General features: G+C 38.6%; 1 protein-coding gene across 18 annotated transcripts in view; it reads left to right on the top strand.

Annotated features, from left to right (window-relative positions):
• Window positions 1-17,975, top strand: part of AKAP9 (A-kinase anchoring protein 9) — a 229,247-nt gene extending 211,272 nt beyond the window's left edge. For all 18 annotated transcript variants that reach the window (XM_035254937.3, XM_009002492.5, XM_009002491.6 and 15 more), the window contains 12 exons: window positions 1,254-1,473; window positions 3,210-3,360; window positions 5,128-5,796; window positions 6,025-6,233; window positions 6,548-6,653; window positions 8,113-8,295; window positions 9,585-9,785; window positions 10,661-10,893; window positions 13,150-13,235; window positions 14,760-14,889; window positions 15,721-15,860; window positions 17,422-17,975. In XM_035254937.3, coding sequence (XP_035110828.3) covers window positions 1,254-1,473; window positions 3,210-3,360; window positions 5,128-5,796; window positions 6,025-6,233; window positions 6,548-6,653; window positions 8,113-8,295; window positions 9,585-9,785; window positions 10,661-10,893; window positions 13,150-13,235; window positions 14,760-14,889; window positions 15,721-15,860; window positions 17,422-17,459 — 2,366 coding nt within the window. In that variant the 3' untranslated portion in view covers window positions 17,460-17,975. The remainder of the gene's footprint in view (window positions 1-1,253; window positions 1,474-3,209; window positions 3,361-5,127; window positions 5,797-6,024; window positions 6,234-6,547; window positions 6,654-8,112; window positions 8,296-9,584; window positions 9,786-10,660; window positions 10,894-13,149; window positions 13,236-14,759; window positions 14,890-15,720; window positions 15,861-17,421) is intronic.
• Window positions 17,976-18,694: the final 719 nt, after the last annotated feature.

Genomic DNA, 18,694 nt, shown 5'->3' with positions numbered 1-18,694 from the left:
CTAAAATTTTAGAAGACTAAATTAAACATGATTTATTATCATCTAAAGCTAATGTTATTTGTCTCCTAACATCATTAATATGAATTGTAATGTGAATTGTTGAACTTTGATAGTATGTTTTTAAGTTAAAAATCCTTTTCTTATTAGAGTAGTATAGTATTACATATTTATGGTAGAATATGGAAGAGAATAGGGTGAAAACCATCTCTTAAGTCACCTAAATCCTAAATTAATGACTACCGAACACATGGGTAAATATGTCACCAGACCTTTTCAATGTGCATGTGTATATAGTTTATATTTTTCATAAAAAAAAATCCTGATACATATAACATGCTTTTTTTCATTTAACTTACTTAGGCATTTAAAATTTTCTATTTGTTTTTATTGTAACAAACATGTAGCAAGGGTTTGGTTGGCTTTTGATGGAAAAAAGGACAGTATCCAAAGTGGGGTTTGGATTTCCCACTTCTGGGAACAGAGTTATATTATAGTAAAGTTCCCAGGGACTGTCTGCAAAGGAGTGCTGAGCAAAAGATATAAGCAGTGCTCATCATTATAGTCAGTTACTTGGGTAACTCCTGCAAGTACTTTGTGTGGCTATGAGAAATCTTTGGAATTTTTTGATGTACATTGTTAAAATTCTGAATGAACAAATATGAGTTCCTTTTAAAGGTTTTTTTTAAGTGTCACATTCATTCATGTATTCTGTTAAGCTTTCACCCTTACACATTTATAGTTCTGAAATCTTGCCAATAACACTCTGAGGAAAACATGCCTAAAATTTATTTATATACATTACCAACTCTTTTTGTTTTTTTGAGGCAGGTTCTCACTCTGTCACCAAGGCTGGAATGCAGTGGCATGGTCTCAGCTCATTGCAACCTCTACCTCCCCGGCTCAAGCAGTCCTCCCACCTCAGCCCCCTGAGTAAATAGGACTATAGGCACATGCCAGCACTCCCAGCTAATTTTTGTATTTTTAGTAGAGACAGGGTTTCACCATGTTGCCCAGGCTAGTCTTGAACTCCTGTCCTTAAGCAGACCTCCGTCCCACCTCAGCCTCCCAAAGTGCTGGGATTACAACTATGAGCCATTGATCCTGGACTGCATTACCAACTCTTGGAACTGTAATTTTTCATGTTTGCTTTGAAGTAATCTCCTAAACTACAAATCAGTTCTTATCAACAAGTATTTATAAACAAAATATGAGTTGCTTGATTATATTTTAAATATTAATCATATTCTATGTAGAACTCTTGGAATATAATATACAGCAGAAGCAGTCTCAACTGCTGGAAATGCAAGTGGAGCTCAGCAATGTGAAAGACAGAGCAACAGAACTGCAGGAGCAGCTGAGTTCTGAGAAAATGGTGGTTGCTGAACTGAAGAGTGAGCTTGCACAAACTAAACTGGAACTAGAAACAACACTCAAGGCACAGCATAAACACCTAAAGGAATTAGAGACTTTCAGGTGTGCTAGGCTTCCTTATTATAAACATGTTATAAGGAATTGGAGTAATTTTGTCATAAACACTGTGCAAATATAGAAAAATATAACATGCATGCTATTTAAATGCAACTGGTTTTTTATGAAAAACTGTAATAGAAAAAAACTTTAAATTTTTCCAAATGATGAACTTATGATCATGATTATAGCATATTCTCTACTGTGACTTCAGTTCTGTATGAGACTTGTATGAGATATAATTTTGACTTTGACCTTTATTTTACCACCAACTAATTTGAAGTGACATTTGTGAACTCAGTAGGATTCATGATTTAATGAGCTAAAACAAGCAAAATATTTGAAGAGACAGTGCTTGTTAAATGGATATATTTGTTGGTATAAATACTAAGTTATTCTGTTGTCAAAGACACATTACAACTAGTGATTTTTGTTTGTTTGTTTGTTTGTTTTTGTTTGAGACAGAGTCTCACTCTGTCGCCAAGTGCCAGGTGCCAGGCTGGAGTGCAGTGGCTCAATCTCGGCTCACTGCAACCTCCACCTCCCGAGTTCAAGCAATTCTCCTGCCTCAGCCTCCTGAGTAGCTGAGATTATAGGCGCCTGCCACCATGCCCAGCTAATTTTTGTACTTTTTTTTTTTCTTTTTCGAGATGGAGTTTTGCTTTTGTTGCCCAGGCTGGAGTGCAGTGGCACGATCTTGGCTCACTACAACCTCCGCCTCCCAGGTTCAAGCGATTCTCCTGCCTCAGCCTCCCCAGTAGCTGAGATTACAAGCATGTACCACCATGCCCAGCTAATTTTGTATTTTTAGTAGAGACGGGGTTTCGCCATGTTGAACAGGCTGGTTTCGAACTCCTGACCTCAAGTGATCCACCTGCCTTGGCCTCCCAAAGTGCTGGGATTACAGGCATGAGCCTCCACACCCAGCCAATTTACCATGTTAGCCAAGCTGGTCTCAAACTCCTGACTTCAGGTGATCCACCCACCTCAGCCTCCCAAAGTTCTGGGATTACAGGCGTGAGCCACCACACCCAGCCAAATTTTTTATTAATATTATTTTGTAACAATAAATTGCATAGCTGTTTGCAATGGTAAATAATAACTAATAATTGTACTATTAGAAACAGTTAATTTGAGACCAGGTGTGGTGACTCACGCCTATAATACCAGTACTTTGGGAGGCCAAGGCGGGTGGATCCTGGACAACAAGAGCAAAACTCCATCTCAAAAATAAAATAAAATAAAATAAAAGAGGGCTAGGCACGGTGGCTCACGCCTTAGTCTCAGCACTTTGAGAAGCTGAATTGGGCGGATCACAAAGTCAAGAGATTGAGACTATCGTGGCCAACATGGTAAAACCCTGTCTCTACTAAAAATACAAAAATTAGCTGGGCGTGGTAGCGCACTTGTAGTCCCAGTTACTCAGGAGGCTGCACTCCATCCAGGCAACAGAGTGAGACTCCATCTCAAAAAAAAAGGGACAGTTAATTTGAAATGAACTCCAGAATGAGACCAGGTGTGGTGACTCACGCCTATAATACCAGTACTTTGGGAGGCCAAGGCGGGTGGTTTCATACTTGACTGTAATGAAACCATTACAGTCAAGAATCTGTAATGGTTTATATTTTCCTGTTAACTAGTTTATTATATCCCTCAACTTTTCAGTGGAAGCTGTTTTTCCTCTCTTGTTATATGCTTGGTCAACATAGCTTAATGGAAGTTCATTTGTCTCCCTGACTTAGGTTGGAAGTTAAAGATAAAACAGATGAAGTACATTTGCTTAATGATACAGTAGCAAGTGAACAGAAAAAATCAAGAGAGCTCCAATGGGCTTTGGAGAAAGAGAAAGCCAAGTTGGGACGCAGTGAAGAACGGGATAAAGAGGAACTTGAGGTACTGTTATCTTTATCTTTAAATGTCTCTGGAAAATCCAGAATGAGAGAAGAGAGTCTTGAGACTCTCCTCCATCTAAAATGTCAACCTTAGACTTACTAATAAGATATGGTAAGTTGTTCACTATGCGTTGAATACTACATAATGTTATCTAAACTGTATTATGAGGAAATGCTAATGGTGTGATTGTTTTTTTGTTTTGTTTTATTTTGCTACATCGAAGGATGCATATAGATTGCTCTGCTGCAACATTTTGGGCATGTGAATTGGTGCACACAGTTTGATAAATATGGCAATCCTGTCAGTTTAATACAGAGGTAGTTTTGGTTCCTGTTTTCTCCTAGGGAAGGGAAACAGCGATACTTTTCTGTTGTCCTCACTCTAAGAACATTGGTCCTTTTCAAAGAGATACAGTCCTGCTTTGCAAGGCTCTCAAATCAAAGCAGGCTGTGCTACTACATGCAGTATATGCTTTTAATAGAGATGGAGTTGTCTCACTAGCTCAGAGCTCCTCTAGCCACATAATCCTAATTCCCACTAACTGTGCTGAAAAACAATGGGTTGCTGGCATTTTTGCCCTATGTTTTATTTTTAGTGTCCACTGTGGCATTTTCTAGGCAGAGAGAATTCTGCCCAGCAGGGATATGATATCTCCCCAGGTACCAGTTATAATTTTTTAATCATGAAAAGTTTATGTATATTTTGAATTATTTGCCACTAATCTTGCTTTCCTTATAAGCCCTATTATTTTTAGCATGTGATACTTCAAAACACAAGGTTTTCACAACTCCTATCACATTATATTAGCAACATTTATATTATTCTATATAAATTTATTAATATGCACAGGAATCTTATCAAAACATAAGATCTCCAGGAACAGTTTTGGTTCCCCCCCCCCGCCCCCCGAGATGGAGTGTTCCTCTGTCACCCAGCCTGGAGTACAGTGGTGCAATCGCGGCTCACTATAACCTTTGCCTCTGGGTTCAAGTGATTCTCCTGCCTTAGCCTCCTGGGTAGCTGGGATACAGGTGCACACCACCACGCCCAGCTAATTTTTGTAGTCTTAGTAGAGACAGGGTTTCACCATGTTGGCCAGGATGGTCTCCATCTCCTGACCTCATGATCCTCCCACCTTAGTCTCCCAAAGTGCTGGGATTACAGGCATAAGCCACCATGCCCGGGCAAAACAGGCATATTTTTAAAGGTTATTATTCTTATAAGAAATGTACCCTGTTTCATATTACTTAGCGAGGTTAAGATTTTTTCAGAAAAGTATTATCTTACCCTTCTTTTTATATTTCCTGATTATGCACTACTGAACATTTAAGTTAACTAACTAAATAATCAGTTTTATTTTCTAATACAAATAATACCAGCATAGTTTTAATAAAGGCATGGTTGTAACTTTAAAAGTTTGTTTTGTTTTTTAAGTTGAAGTCTCACTCTGTCGCCCATACTGGAGGGCAGTGGTGCAACCTTGGCTCACTGCAACCTCCACCCCCCAGGTTCAAGCAATTTTCCTCCCTCAGCCTCCCACATAGCTGATACAACAGGCATGCACCACTGCACGTAGCTAATTTTTTGTATTTTTAGTAGAAATGGGTTTCACTGTGTTGGCCAGGCTGGTCTTGAACTCTTGACCTCAGGTGATCCGCCCACCTCAGCCTCCCAAAGTGCTGGGATTACAGGCATGAGCCACTGCTCCTGACTAAGTATTTTTAATAATGTTAACATAAGTTCTTAAATTTGATTTTCTCATACCAGGATCTGAAGTTTTCACTTGAGAGTCAGAAACAAAGGAATCTTCAGCTAAATCTACTTTTGGAACAACAGAAACAATTACTGAACGAATCCCAGCAAAAAATAGAATCACAGAGAATGCTGTATGATGCCCAGTTGTCTGAAGAACAAAGTCGAAACTTAGAGCTTCAAGTGCTTCTTGAATCTGAGAAAGTTCGAATTCGGGAAATGAGTAGTACCCTAGATAGGGAGCGGGAATTGCATGCACAGCTGCAGAACAATGATAGTACTGGGCAGCCTCGGCTATCCTTGCCCTCGGAGGACCTACTGAAAGAGCTGCAGAAACAGCTAGAGGAAAAGCACAGTCGTATAGTAGAATTGTTAAATGAGACAGAAAAATATAAACTGGATTCATTGCAAACTCGACAGCAAATGGAAAAAGATAGGCAGGTTCATAGGAAAACACTGCAGACAGAACAAGAGGCCAACACTGAGGGACAGAAAAAAATGCATGAGCTCCAATCCAAAGTGGAAGATCTTCAGCGCCAGCTGGAAGAGAAAAGACAACAAGTTTATAAGTTAGACCTTGAAGGAAAGCGACTACAAGGAATCATGCAGGAATTCCAGAAGCAAGAACTAGAAAGAGAAGAAAAACGAGAAAGTAGAAGAATTCTGTATCAGAATCTTAATGAGGTAAACTGACAGTTTCTTTTTAGATATTTTTAAAGAAAGTACTGTAGCCCTTTGATCATTAAATGTTTATATTGGATTAAATTACTTAAACAGCTATATGGAAATCATTTAAAAATGAAATCTATAGAAGTTTACTAGATATAAGCAATAATTATGTTCCCTTAAGAAAGACTGACGTGCACTGTTCACTTACAATTATTGTTTTCTTATTCTGTCCAAAATTGCCAGCCAGCCACATGGAGCTTAACCAGTGATCGAACTAGAAATTGGGTTCTTCAACAGAAAATAGAAGGAGAAACAAAGGAATCAAACTACCCTAAATTGGTTGAAATGAATGGAGGAGGAACTGGCTGTGATCATGAATTAGAAATGATCAGACGAAAGCTTCAATGTGTAGCTTCAAAACTACAGGTTCTAGCCCAGAAAGCCTCTACGAGGTTAGACTTTTCTGCCTGATCTTTGGGAAAGTAGTATTCCTAGGCTGGGCAGACCCCATGACTCCCTGACAGCTAGCCAAGGGTGTGGAATTGAAATTTTAAAGGTAATGCATGTTTACATTAGGAGGTGATATTCTTTAACAGAACTCATATATCTGAAAACAACTACCTAACACTTTGACCCACAGAGGAGAGCATGGAATATAAGGGAGAAGTGATAGGTGAAGCAGAATGTCGCCTGCTCTGTAATGTTTGTGGTAGTAAACACCCCCAATTGAGAAGGTATGTTTTGACTTTTTGTCTCTTTCTTGAAGACTACAGTTTGAAACAGCAGATGATGAAGATTTCATTTGGGTTCAGGAAAATATTGATGAAATTATTTTACAACTACAGAAATTAACTGGCCAGCAAGGTGAAGAGGTAATACTTTTTTAAAGTTATTTTTAAAGCATTGAGAGCAAAGATTTAATAGAAACTGTGAATCATTTGAAACTTGCAGCATATTCTTTATACTTTTTATAGTTTCAATTGTATCTATTATTTTAAATATGAATAATAATGCTTGCTTTCCCCCAAGAGAAGAAAAAGCTTAGAGGGGAAATTAGTTTTCATTATTGTTACTGAATAATTATGTTGACCTTTTAGTGTATTGAGACAAACCTCCTGAAAGAGTGATTGGGCTTCTACCCTCTCTGCTCCATGAAACACCCCTAGACTCCTACCAGTGTCTAAACAATTGACTAATCTGGTGAATCCTTTCAGCCCCTTTCTTGACTTCTTGGTAGTATTTGATACTTTTGACCTCTTTTATTTTCTTAAAACCCCCTCTTTCCTTGCCTGTCATGTCAGTATTCTGGCATTTCTTCTGCTTCTTTCATCAGTTGCCTTTGTGGTTCCTCTTCCTACCCTCTTCTTTCTTTTCTCTAACCTGTAACTATGAAAGCTCACACAGTCCAACAGTCTGAGCTCTCACTAGACTTATTTATTAAACAAATACTTATACTGAACACTTACTATGTGCCAGGTAGGTTCTGGAGATACAATGAACAAATCTAATTAAAACCACCCATATGGAGCTTATCTTTAAGGGACTGTGGTTCTAGTCTAGACCTTTGTCCTGTGTTCCCAGCTTATATTTTCAATTAGTTGCTAGACATTTTTCCTTGGGGAAATGTACCCCATAGTGACCCTTAGGAACCTCACAGGCACATTCCAAACTGAACACCATCTTCCCTTTCTCCTTCATGCTCCAGACCCACATTTCTAGTCATGCTATCATCTAGTTTAGAAAGCTGGAAGTCACCACAGACCACTTTCCTTCACCCTTACCTGCAAGTCTAGACAGTCACTAAGTCCTGTCTCTCCTACTTTCTAAATACCTCTCCCACACACCCTTTACTCTCTGTCCTTTAGTCGTTGCCTCCATTCAGGCTTTGAGCATTTCTTACCTGGCTGTTGAAACAGCTTCCTGATAAGTCTACCTGACACAAAGATTGTATCTTTCCTAATTTCCCCTGCTTTGTACGTTACTACCAAAGGAATTTTTCCAACACGTAAATTTTGTGTCATACTTCTGCATCAAGCCTTTCATGACTCCATTGCCTACATTTCGGTCTGTTATCCATAAAGTAAAGCAATCTAGACTTACCAGGCAACTTACAACACCCTGAAAGCAATACACGGTCATTCAAGCCTTTGTGCCTTCTACTTAATAAGCCCTTCTTTCTCTTTTCTGCCTGGTAAGTATCTACGTATTACTGAAGACTCAACTCAAGCATGAGTTCATGAAATCTGCCGCTCTCAGTGCCTGTTCAGACTTTATATGCAGCATTCACATCCATTTGTGGTTAAGTGATCTTACACCATTTTATTTTTCCAGCCCAGCTTGATGTCCCCAAGTACTTCTTGTGGCTCATTGACTGAAAGACTACTGAGACAAAATGCTGAACTGACAGGGCATATCAGTCAACTGACTGAAGAGAAGAATGACTTAAGGAACATGGTTATGAAGCTGGAAGAGCAGATCAGGTGGTATCGACAGACAGGAGCTGGTAGAGATCATGTATGTCCATTTTTAGCATCTCCATATATGAGAATTAGTACATACTTACCATTTCTGCTATCTACTTTCAAGTTTTAATTCTGTTAATGTAAAACTGTCACATACATGATTCTTAGTAGGATCTGTAGAATATTTTAGAGGGATGACAGTAACAATATTACTATTATTAGTAGTTACTGTTATTTATTGGAAACCATTTCTGTACTCAAATCTGGGTTGTATACATTCAGAATCTCTAATCCACATCCACCTTATACATGAGAAAACTGAATTGAAGTCATAGTCAAACCAAGTTATATTTATCTCCAAAGCCAGATACTTGCTACCTAGGGACCGACAGCAGATATTTGAGATGTTCAAACGTGGATCCTGACTCTTCTCTTCAGCTACTTTTCAGTTATTTTGTTCACAACTCAAGTAAAAGATGCTGTTAAATTATGTCTTTCACCCTGATACTCTGAGAATTTACTTAAAATTTTTCCATTTAAAAATAGATATAAAATTAATTGCTAGTTTCCATAATCACCCAATAGAAAAATAGAAAAGACCTGTGGCTGGGCGTGGTGGCTCATGCCTGTAATCCCAGCACTTTGGGAGGCCAAGGCAGAAAGATCACAAGGTCAGGAGATCGAGACCATCCTGGCTAACATGGTGAAACCCTGTCTCTACTAAAATTACAAAAGTTAGCTGGGCATGGTGGTGTGTGCCTATAATCCCAGATACTCGGGAGGCTGAGGCAGGAGAATCACTTGAACTTGGAAGGTGGAGGTTGCAGTGAGCCAAGATCACACCACTGCACTCCAGCCTGGGTGACAGAGTGAGACTGCATCTCAAAAGAAAAAGAAAAGACCTGTAAGACAAGTGTACAGTTAAATACATGATAACACATTTATGTGCCTTTTACAGAAATCCACTTATGTACATACTGGCTTGTTTTTTCCCAGTTCTCCAGTACACTCCTTCAGGCATGGGCTCAAAATTTGGACTCAAATGGTCTGTTAAGTCTCTTGACTTTTTTAGTTCAAAGCTCTGCTAATCTGCTAAACCTTCTCTATGGCGAGGCTTTCACAAGGACTTAATTGTAAAACTAATGTACTTAGCAAAGGACTGTGTACTTAGAGTTAGTGTATATGCATAATATCAGTTGAGATTGGCTTTGAACTTTGTCTAGGTGGGGTTAGAAAGTTGAGACTGTATCATCATGGAGATATCTTTTAATATGTTTAGCTCAGACTTTTCTTCAGAGACTTGTTCTTAAAAATCATGTAAGTAGGCTGTGGTCTTTTCAGTCTTCTAGGTTTTCATTGAATGGTGGTGGCAACATTGAAGCCATCATTGCCTCTGAAAAAGAAGAATGGAATAGAGAAAAATTGACTCTCCAGAAATCTTTGAAAAGGGCAGAGGCTGAAGTGTACAAACTGAAAGCTGAACTAAGAAATGACTCTTTACTTCAAACTCTGAGCCCTGATTCTGAACATGTTACTTTAAAGGTAGGAGACATCTCCCATCTTAACATCAAAGCTGGTTCTATGTTTTTGCCTTCTTCATCTCTCACTGACATTAATTAAATAGAGTAAAGAAATTAGGTGGTGTTCAGGCTGTGTCTCTAGGTCTCTTTATTCAGTCTTCGTCATGAATACAGTTCACAGAAGGTTTGTGGAAAGCCATGCCCAGGACTGGGCCCAGGTTAACCTCTGTTTATGGTCACAGTGGGGAGCATCCTGAGCTCATGGTTCCACTTCCCCTGGTTTCATCCCTAACAGACCAAAAGAATGTTATCTTTTCAACTCGTAACAAAAGCTCTACGCTGTCAATGTGAGAGCATCATACTCTGTAAAATGGTAAGCCCTCTGAAAAGCCTCTCTAGTGACCAATAATGAATGTTGTTAAAACTGCCTTAATCAGTCAATATAAAACTCAAAACAAAAAGAAAAAATTTTGGAACATTTGTTCTAGTTTATGACTCAAAAGGATAGAAAGCATTAACATTTTAAAAGTTAGATTAGTGACCCTAGTAAAAATATCTCTGTACAATTAAAAAAAAAAAAAGATGAAAATGGGATGACAAAAATATTTGCAATTAATATGATGAATAAGGGCTAAAATCCAAAAGAAACAAAAAGCCTTACTATATTATTAGTATTCAGACTCCATTGACTAAGAGGCAAAAGTGTAAAAATTAGTTAATTTATCTTAAAGTTCAACTTTGCTAATAAAGTAGAAAACAATGATAGGATACCTGCTATTTTACTACTACTACTACTACTTATGATGATGATAATTATTAAAATCTAGGTAATTTTCCCCTAGAGTATAGGTTGAATGTTTTTTGATGTCTTTATGTTCTTTTCTTCTTTAAATATAGAGAATTTATGGTAAATACTTGAGGGCAGAAAGCTTTCGAAAGGCTCTCATTTACCAGAAGAAATACCTGCTGCTGTTACTGGGTGGGTTCCAGGAATGTGAAGATGCCACCTTGGCCCTGCTTGCCCGGATGGGGGGACAGCCAGCTTTCACAGATCTAGAGGTGATCACCAATCACCCAAAGGGCTTCACCAGGTTTCGATCGGCTGTCAGAGTATCCATTGCAATTTCCAGGTAAAGTACTTGAAGGAAAATTCATTTTACCAGTAGATTCTATAAAAGGATTAGTTCTTTTTAATTCTCCCTCTTTTCTTTGCTGGTTATACTCTGTATTTGTATAGTAGGAGGTATTTGCCATCACTGAAGCATGGCTGCTCTTTTTTTTCTTCTAGGTTTTCGTTCATTTAGCAAGAATATTGGCAGGGTATGTATAGACTATGAAAAGGGACTTCCTACATGCAGGCAGCTGGTAGCTCAGAGCTGGCCTATCCAGTCAGGGTTGCCTTTTAGAAAACAATCTGAATAAGCCCATGAAGAAGCTCACACATGTAAATAAAAGATCATAACATTTAAAAATATACTTGACAAATTACTTCTTAGGCTGGTATACGATCATTTTCTTTATTGCTAAGATAAACCACTTTTGGTGCCCAGATATGGAAAGTTCTGTCCTAACTGCATTCAAATCAGAGGTTAGCCTTTAGGGCATTGGATTTTGCTAGGGCTTTTGTTGTCCTTTATTTAGTAGTTCCAAGCTAAGAACTCTGGTATTCATTCTGTCTGTGATTGACATGGAGCCAAGACTCAAACTACTTTGAGGGCCTAGCCCACTACAGTCTCTGACCTGGTCATATGCATACAAACACAGAGGCTTCTCCATGCATCCCTGCCCTTTTAGAAGGCAGACAGAATATTAAAGGAATTTTGCTTTTTAAAGTTCTTTTTGTCAGGTCACATCTGATGCTTCTTTAAGGAGTTTTATCCTTTTTTTTTTTTTTTTTTGCGACGGAGTTTCGCTCTTGTTACCCAGGCTGGAGTGCAATGGCGCAATCTCGGCTCACCGCTACCTCCGCCTCCTGGGTTCAGGCAATTCTCCTGCCTCAGCCTCCCAAGTAGCTGGGATTACAGGCGCGCGCCGCAACACCCAGCTAGTTTTTTGTATTTTTAGTAGAGACGGGGTTTCACCATGTTGACCAGGATGGTCTCGATCTCTTGACCTCGTGATCCACCCGCCTCGGCCTCCCAAAGTGCTGGGATTACAGGCTTGAGCCACCGCGCCCGGCCAGTTTTATCCTTTTTTTCCTTCATTTCCTCCAAAAAATATGGGACAGTTTTTAAACTGGAAGCTGTATGAGGTCACCTAGTCCAGAATCTCTTTTCACACTTGAGGAAACTGAGGAAGGGAGAGGTTACAAAGCCCATAGTAATAGAGCCGGGATAGCCAGCCCAGTCTCCCAAGTCTCCTTCGTGCTGGATCCGTAAACAGGAGCTTGGGTTTTATCTTACTGTGGGCCTTAGACCCTCCTTGCTTCTGATAGTACACATTGTAGTCCCCAGGTTTCATTTACTCTTTCTCACCTTTCATTTCCTTCTTCACCTTGTATAGAGTAAACCAGGGTAAGTGCTGGTAGATGCATTGATGAAAAAATATGTAATTCCTCCCTAAATACCTAAAGGCAGCTCACTTTCTAATGGGGAAGACTAATATGTAGGGAACATAGAAGATACATAAATGGGAGGTCACAGGAGTTAACCAGTAATTTTGATTAGAGGGATATAGGGAACTTCATGAAAGCAATGTAGAAGTTGTTATTGACATACTTCACTCTGCTCCACTTTTTCTTGTCCAAGATTATATGTTTATTATATTTTGACCCTCCTAAGACAGAGCCTTAGAACTGACTGGACATCAAAACTGGTGCTCCAGAAGCTTCTTGGGCCAAGATGGCACAGGTGGTAACTTGTGGTGGCTGGTTCAGGAAGCTAACACTCCCATTCCTTTTGAAACCAATATTTTTTTGTCGCTGATCAAAGGGACAAGAGCCTCACCCACCTAGCAGCATTCCCAGCACATTCTTATTATCAATTTAAGGGTCTTTTGTTCTCTTCCTATTTTATCTGCCCTTTGTTCTTCACTCTTATCTCTTTTCATTACTTCTCACCCTTTCTTTGCCTATCTACTTTTTTCCCATCTACTTTTGTCTTCCATCTCCTTGTACCCCATTTATCCCTAAAGCCTGATGCCGACAATTTAAGAAACATTAATGCCTCTTGGGATGGGGATGAGGGGATCTTGAATTCCTGTTCTTTTGTCCCAGTTGATTTTGTCAAAGCCAGGGGGCATTGACACAGTTTAATTAGGCAGTCGTGAAATTTGACATTTGTTCTATGTTCATATTTAAATGTATGATGTGATTTTTTAGGAAGTGTATATTTATACTATTTACGTTATAGATGTGCTGTGAAATTTTATCTTGGAATCTTTTTTAGAATGAAATTTTTGGTTCGACGGTGGCATCGAGTCACAGGTTCTGGTTCCATCAATATTAACAGAGATGGCTTCGGACTGAACCAAGGTGAAGTCAAAATAGTGTATTTTCTTATGTTTATGACTCTCTAAATCAGGGGTCCCCAAGGCCCAGGCTATGGACCCATACTGGTCTGTGGCCTGTAGGAACCAGGCCACGTAGCATCAGGTGAGCCGCGTGTGACCTCACATTACTGCCCGAACTCCACGTCCTGTCAGATCAGCCACAGCATTTGATTTTCATAGGAGCACAAACTCTATTGTGAACTGCACATGTGAGGGATCTAGGTTGCATGCTTCTTATGAGAATCTAACTAACGCCTGATGATCTGAGGTGGAACAGTTTCATCCAGAAATCATTCCAGCACCTCTGGGTCTGTAAAAAAATTGTCTTCCATGAAACGGGTCCCTGGTGCCAAAAAGGTTGGGGACTGCTGCTCTAAATTACTGCATGTGTAAAATTTTCCAAATAATGAATTCTGGAAGCAATGTTTTCCAAAGACAAAGCCCTTTTAACTACCAAAACTAGGGAACTTCACTGTTTGAAAGAGGGTAATAGTAGCTGATTTTCATGGAGAACTTAGTCTGTACCAGGCCATGTTCTTTTCATGTATTCTCTCAATCCTATGATGTAAGTACAATTGTTACTGTTCTCACTTTATTGATGAAAAAACGAGGCATGGAAAACACATGTCATTTTCCCCAGAAGGCCAGTAGGGAAGTGATGGAACCAGGACGAAACACTAGCAGTCTGGCTTCAGAGCCCATACTCTTTTTAACTGCATTTAAGGCACTGGTTCAAGACAGGATTGCTGTTAGTCTTGTGGAAGAATTATGAAGCTTTCATAATTTAACCATATTCAAACAGGTTTCTGAGTTTACCAATAAGTTGTATAGTAATGGTAACAGTTAAAACTCCTTCTCTCTATACCTAGAAGTAGAAACAAACTAGGGCTTGAACATTTCTGGCAATAAAGATGAAGTCTGAATCTGGAGAGCACACAGAGGTACAGAGACACAACACCCCTTAGTAAACCACCTTTACATCCTCTACCAGGAGCTAAGCATAAGAGAAAGGGGAAGTATATTTGGTACTCTACACAAAGTACTTGAAATATTGTTACACTGAAATGGCTGAAATTTGTACCATGATGAGTTGTGTTGTGGTAAAAGTTAGCAAATCTTGATTTCAAGTCAGTAGAATGAAATGGTTACAGTACTCTAATATTTTTTGTCCACATCATTTCCCAAAACCACACACACTCAGACACCCCTCACCTCTCATCTGCTTATAGCTAAGATTTTTAAAAAAGAAAATATACCAACTAATTTTCTTTGAGACATAGTTCCAGATATCAGAAATACTCATATTCGAAAGTAAACAAAATAACATTTGAAAGCCAAATTTTTGTTGGTACTGTTTCTGCTTTAGCAAGAATAATAGAAAATGACTATAAATAGGAGTTGCTAAAATATGGCATAATAGTCTTTTGAGCACTTACCTGTTGTGTAGAAATGTTGCAAGGGCTTGAAATTTTTTTTTCCTTACAAGGTACATTTTGGGTTACTTTAGGTGCAGAAAAGACTGACTCATTTTATCATTCTTCTGGTGGGCTGGAACTATATGGAGAACCAAGACATACTACGTATCGCTCAAGATCAGATCTGGACTATATTAGGTCCCCTTTACCATTTCAAAATAGGTAAGAATTTGAGAAAAACTGCCTGGAATAGTTAAATTTAAATGTATTCACATTTAACAGAGAAAAATGTACATTTTTAGGGCTTTGACTTCTTTGCATTGAGATAGACATCGTTGTCATATGTAATTTACATAATCTGACTGGGCGCAGTGGCTCACACCTGTAATCCCAGAACTTTGGGAGGCTGAGGCAGGTGGATCACTTGAGGTCAGGTGTTCAAGACCTGCCTGACCAACATGGTGAAACCCTGTATCTACTAAAAATACAAACAAATTAGCTGGGCATGGTGTCACATGCCTGTTATCCCAGATACGTGGGAGGCTGAGGCAGGAGAATCGCTTGAACCTAGAAAGTGGAAGTTGCAGTGAGCTGAGACTGTGCCACTGCACTCCAGTTGAGAGTGAGACTTGGTCTCAAAAAAAAAAAAAAAATTTTTTTTAACATAATCTAAGGCTCAATGTAAAAACCAGTGTTTGGATTTGTAACTGATTTCCAAGGGTATAGCAAACCTGACCAAGTGTTATTTAGTTGTTAGATGCTGGAAAAAGTAGTCTCTGGCCATTATGAAAAGCTCTACAATCTTCATGACAAGATGCATTTATTTATACATACCCAATTTGTTGAGACCTTTGCCACAAGCATCGTATTGGACATTCTTATGTTGACTTAGTAGCATCTTCGAAGTCATTGAAGAGTTCTTTCTCATCCCAAGCTCAGAGGGTATACATATATTATGTGTGTACAGGTGCCTTTTGGGGGAAGGGAGTGGAAGCAGAAATATATGCATATTTCGGGATAACTTGATTCATGTACATATTTTTCATCCTTTAGGTACCCAGGCATTCCAGCTGATTTCAATCCTGGTTCTTTAGCATGTTCTCAGCTTCAGAATTATGATCCTGACAGAGCCCTAACAGATTATATCACTCGGCTAGAGGCACTGCAAAGACGACTTGGAACTGTACAGTCAGGTGCTCTAAGTTTAACAACACCTTGGCAGCACCACAGTGCTAGACCCACAGCTATCCTTTCTTTAAAACTCCTTCACACTCATCATTAGGATAATCAAAGCTTCCACTTTAATGCATGAGCTATCAAGTTAGCCAAAGCTTAAACTCTTGTAACCAGCAGAGAGAAATTGACTTTAAATAATTTAAGTGAAGATATGATTTATTACCCCATATACCACTCCTCCCAGACATGATTTCCTACTATCTTTATTCAGTGGATTGATGACACAAAATGCATGATAAGCACCAATGTGCAAGGTTCTCTGAGTCTACACAGCCTGATTGGAGAACGTGTTCCTAAGTAATGCATGGTGGAAAGTGGTAAGGCCGTACCACAGCACTCCAGCCTGGGTAGGAGAGCGAGACCCTGTCTCAAAGAAGAAAAAAAAAGAAAGCAGTAAGGCATGTGAATCAGGTGGAGTTAAGGAGGAAGCACTTGCTGAAGCACTTAATGTAACCATCATCCATGCTACTACATTGTGCTTTTATGTATCATCCAAAAAACTATTCCATTTAAAACACTTTGTAAAGATTCTTTTATTTTTCTTTGTTCAAAACCGAAGAACACTTTAAAATAAAGGTGGACCCTGTTCCCGGAAGGAAAACCTCTTTTCCCTATCTCACTTCACTTCACTCCTCATTCAGAGACTTTGAATCATTTTAGTTTAAGTGATTGTGCTCTAAGTCAACTTTTATATTTTGCTTTTACTTTTATTAAAGACACTTTTTTCCTACTAGTCTCATAAACTATTGGTTGATAACATATTATTTTAACTTAGTAGTGTATCTCTTCAAGAAATCATTTAACCCAAGCAACTTGTAGTAGTAGGAAACTTTTATTATCATAGCTGAGGTTTCTTTGTTGGTTTGCCTTGGCTTGTTTTGAGCACCCAAATTTCACAAAATGTGGATTTTGAAGACCAAAAGACTTTCAAAAATATATGAGGTATAGAACATTCAACTTTGAGAGCACTTTAAAGAAACTCTAATCATTGGTCTCACCTATTTTGCTATAGAGCCCAGTCATGGTGATTTTTAAATATATATTCAAATTATCTTCAAAATCAGTTTAAGTTTATGGGCTGGGGGCGGCAGGAATGCTGAGGCGGGCAGATCACAAGGTCAGGAGTTGAGACCAGCCAGTTCGAGAACAGCCTGGCCAACACAGTGAAACCCTATCTCTACAAAAAATACAAAACTTAGCCAGGCATGGTGGTATGTGCCTGTAATCCCAGCTACTCAGAAAGGCGAGGCAGGAGAATCCCTTGAACCCAGGAGGCAGAGGTTGCAGTGAGCCGAGATCACACCACTGCATTCCAGCTTGGGCAACAGAGCCAAGACTCCATTTGTGGGTAGGGGGGCAGGTGAAATCCGTTTAAGTATGAAGAAGACATTTTAAGGGAAAAAAAGGCTTTAAAAAAATTGAGAATAATAGTAATCCCCTTTGTGTGAACTCTAGTGGGTCTGACACAAATAGTACTGTAATTTGAAATAATTTGAATTTCCTGTTTTTCTCTCATAGGTTCAACTACTCACTTTCATGTTGGCATTAGAAGATAATCTTTTGAAACATCATTAATTGAAGTGATTTAAAACAGATTTCCTTTTATAAATCAGTGGTTCTTTTGTGCTTTTGTATTGTGAATATTCGATGGGACCAATATCAACACAGCTTATGATTGTATACAAATCCCTTGCCAACACATGAAAACAAACTGGAATTTGTATATATAAGCATTGTGTATGTATTCATGCACAATAATCATTGAATTACCTGTATATTTGTGGAATGCTAATTTAAAACATTAAATTATAAACCTTGTGTATTTATCAAATGGGTGAAGAAAAGATTAAACTTTCACACATTACATTACTGCTGAATGTGTAGCTTGAGGTGTCCTGCACTTTTCTTATAAGGCTACTGAAGTTACATGTTTCTGCCTAATATATTCTACTGGTGATGAAGACAGATAATATCACTTGTAGAGACCTATTTTTGTATAACGATAGAAGTTTTGAATTTTATGGGGTATTTTGTCAAGTACTGAAATAAAAATGACTTCACCATTTTCACCACACTGTATTTGAACCTTCTTCATTTTTAACTGAGCCATAGTTCTTGGTATATAGCATCTCATTATGTCAAATACACAGGAGTGAGAGATTCAGAGAAAGTTGTCCTAATCTTAGAGTTAATACTGTTTAAAGTTTTCCATGTGCTTTTGTGTCAACTTTACATCTACATAGTGTTTTTTAAAAGCTATATTGGTATTTCATGATTAATCATTATTTACTATATTACAGTTAGTGTTACTTGTATCCAAAGATGTGTTCTCATAAATCAATGGCCACTAAAAAGATGAAGAAATCAAACTCGAAAGATCTTAATCACATTGCAGCAGAATTAAACAGTATCCCTGTTGTCCAAGCCAAATTACGATTGGGAGGCTCTCACAGAGATAATACAAATTCCAATGTTATTTCTCATCTGGAGTCCTCCCCGGTAACATGTCAACTCACAAAACAGCAAGAGGACTAGTATTTGGTGCTTATATCTGGAGGATTTTGTCTTATTATTTGATGTTCCATGATTTACACCAACACAAACTACCATGGTAGAAAGTTGTACATTCTTGAAAATTCTAATTTCAGTCATTCCTTGGCATGTGTGGGGGATTAGTTCCAGGATCTCCCTTGGATACTACAATCTGCAAATGCATAAGTCTCTTATAAAACAATGTACTATTTGCAGATAATCTACACACATCCTCCTGTGTACTTTAAATCATCTCCAG

The sequence above is a fragment of the Callithrix jacchus genome, chromosome 11 (genome assembly GCF_049354715.1).
Source record: "Callithrix jacchus isolate 240 chromosome 11, calJac240_pri, whole genome shotgun sequence".
In the NCBI taxonomy this organism is placed as follows: Eukaryota; Metazoa; Chordata; class Mammalia; order Primates; family Cebidae; genus Callithrix; species Callithrix jacchus.
The sequence above is the reverse complement of the archived record's forward strand: the minus strand, read 5'-3'. Positions and strand labels throughout refer to the sequence as shown.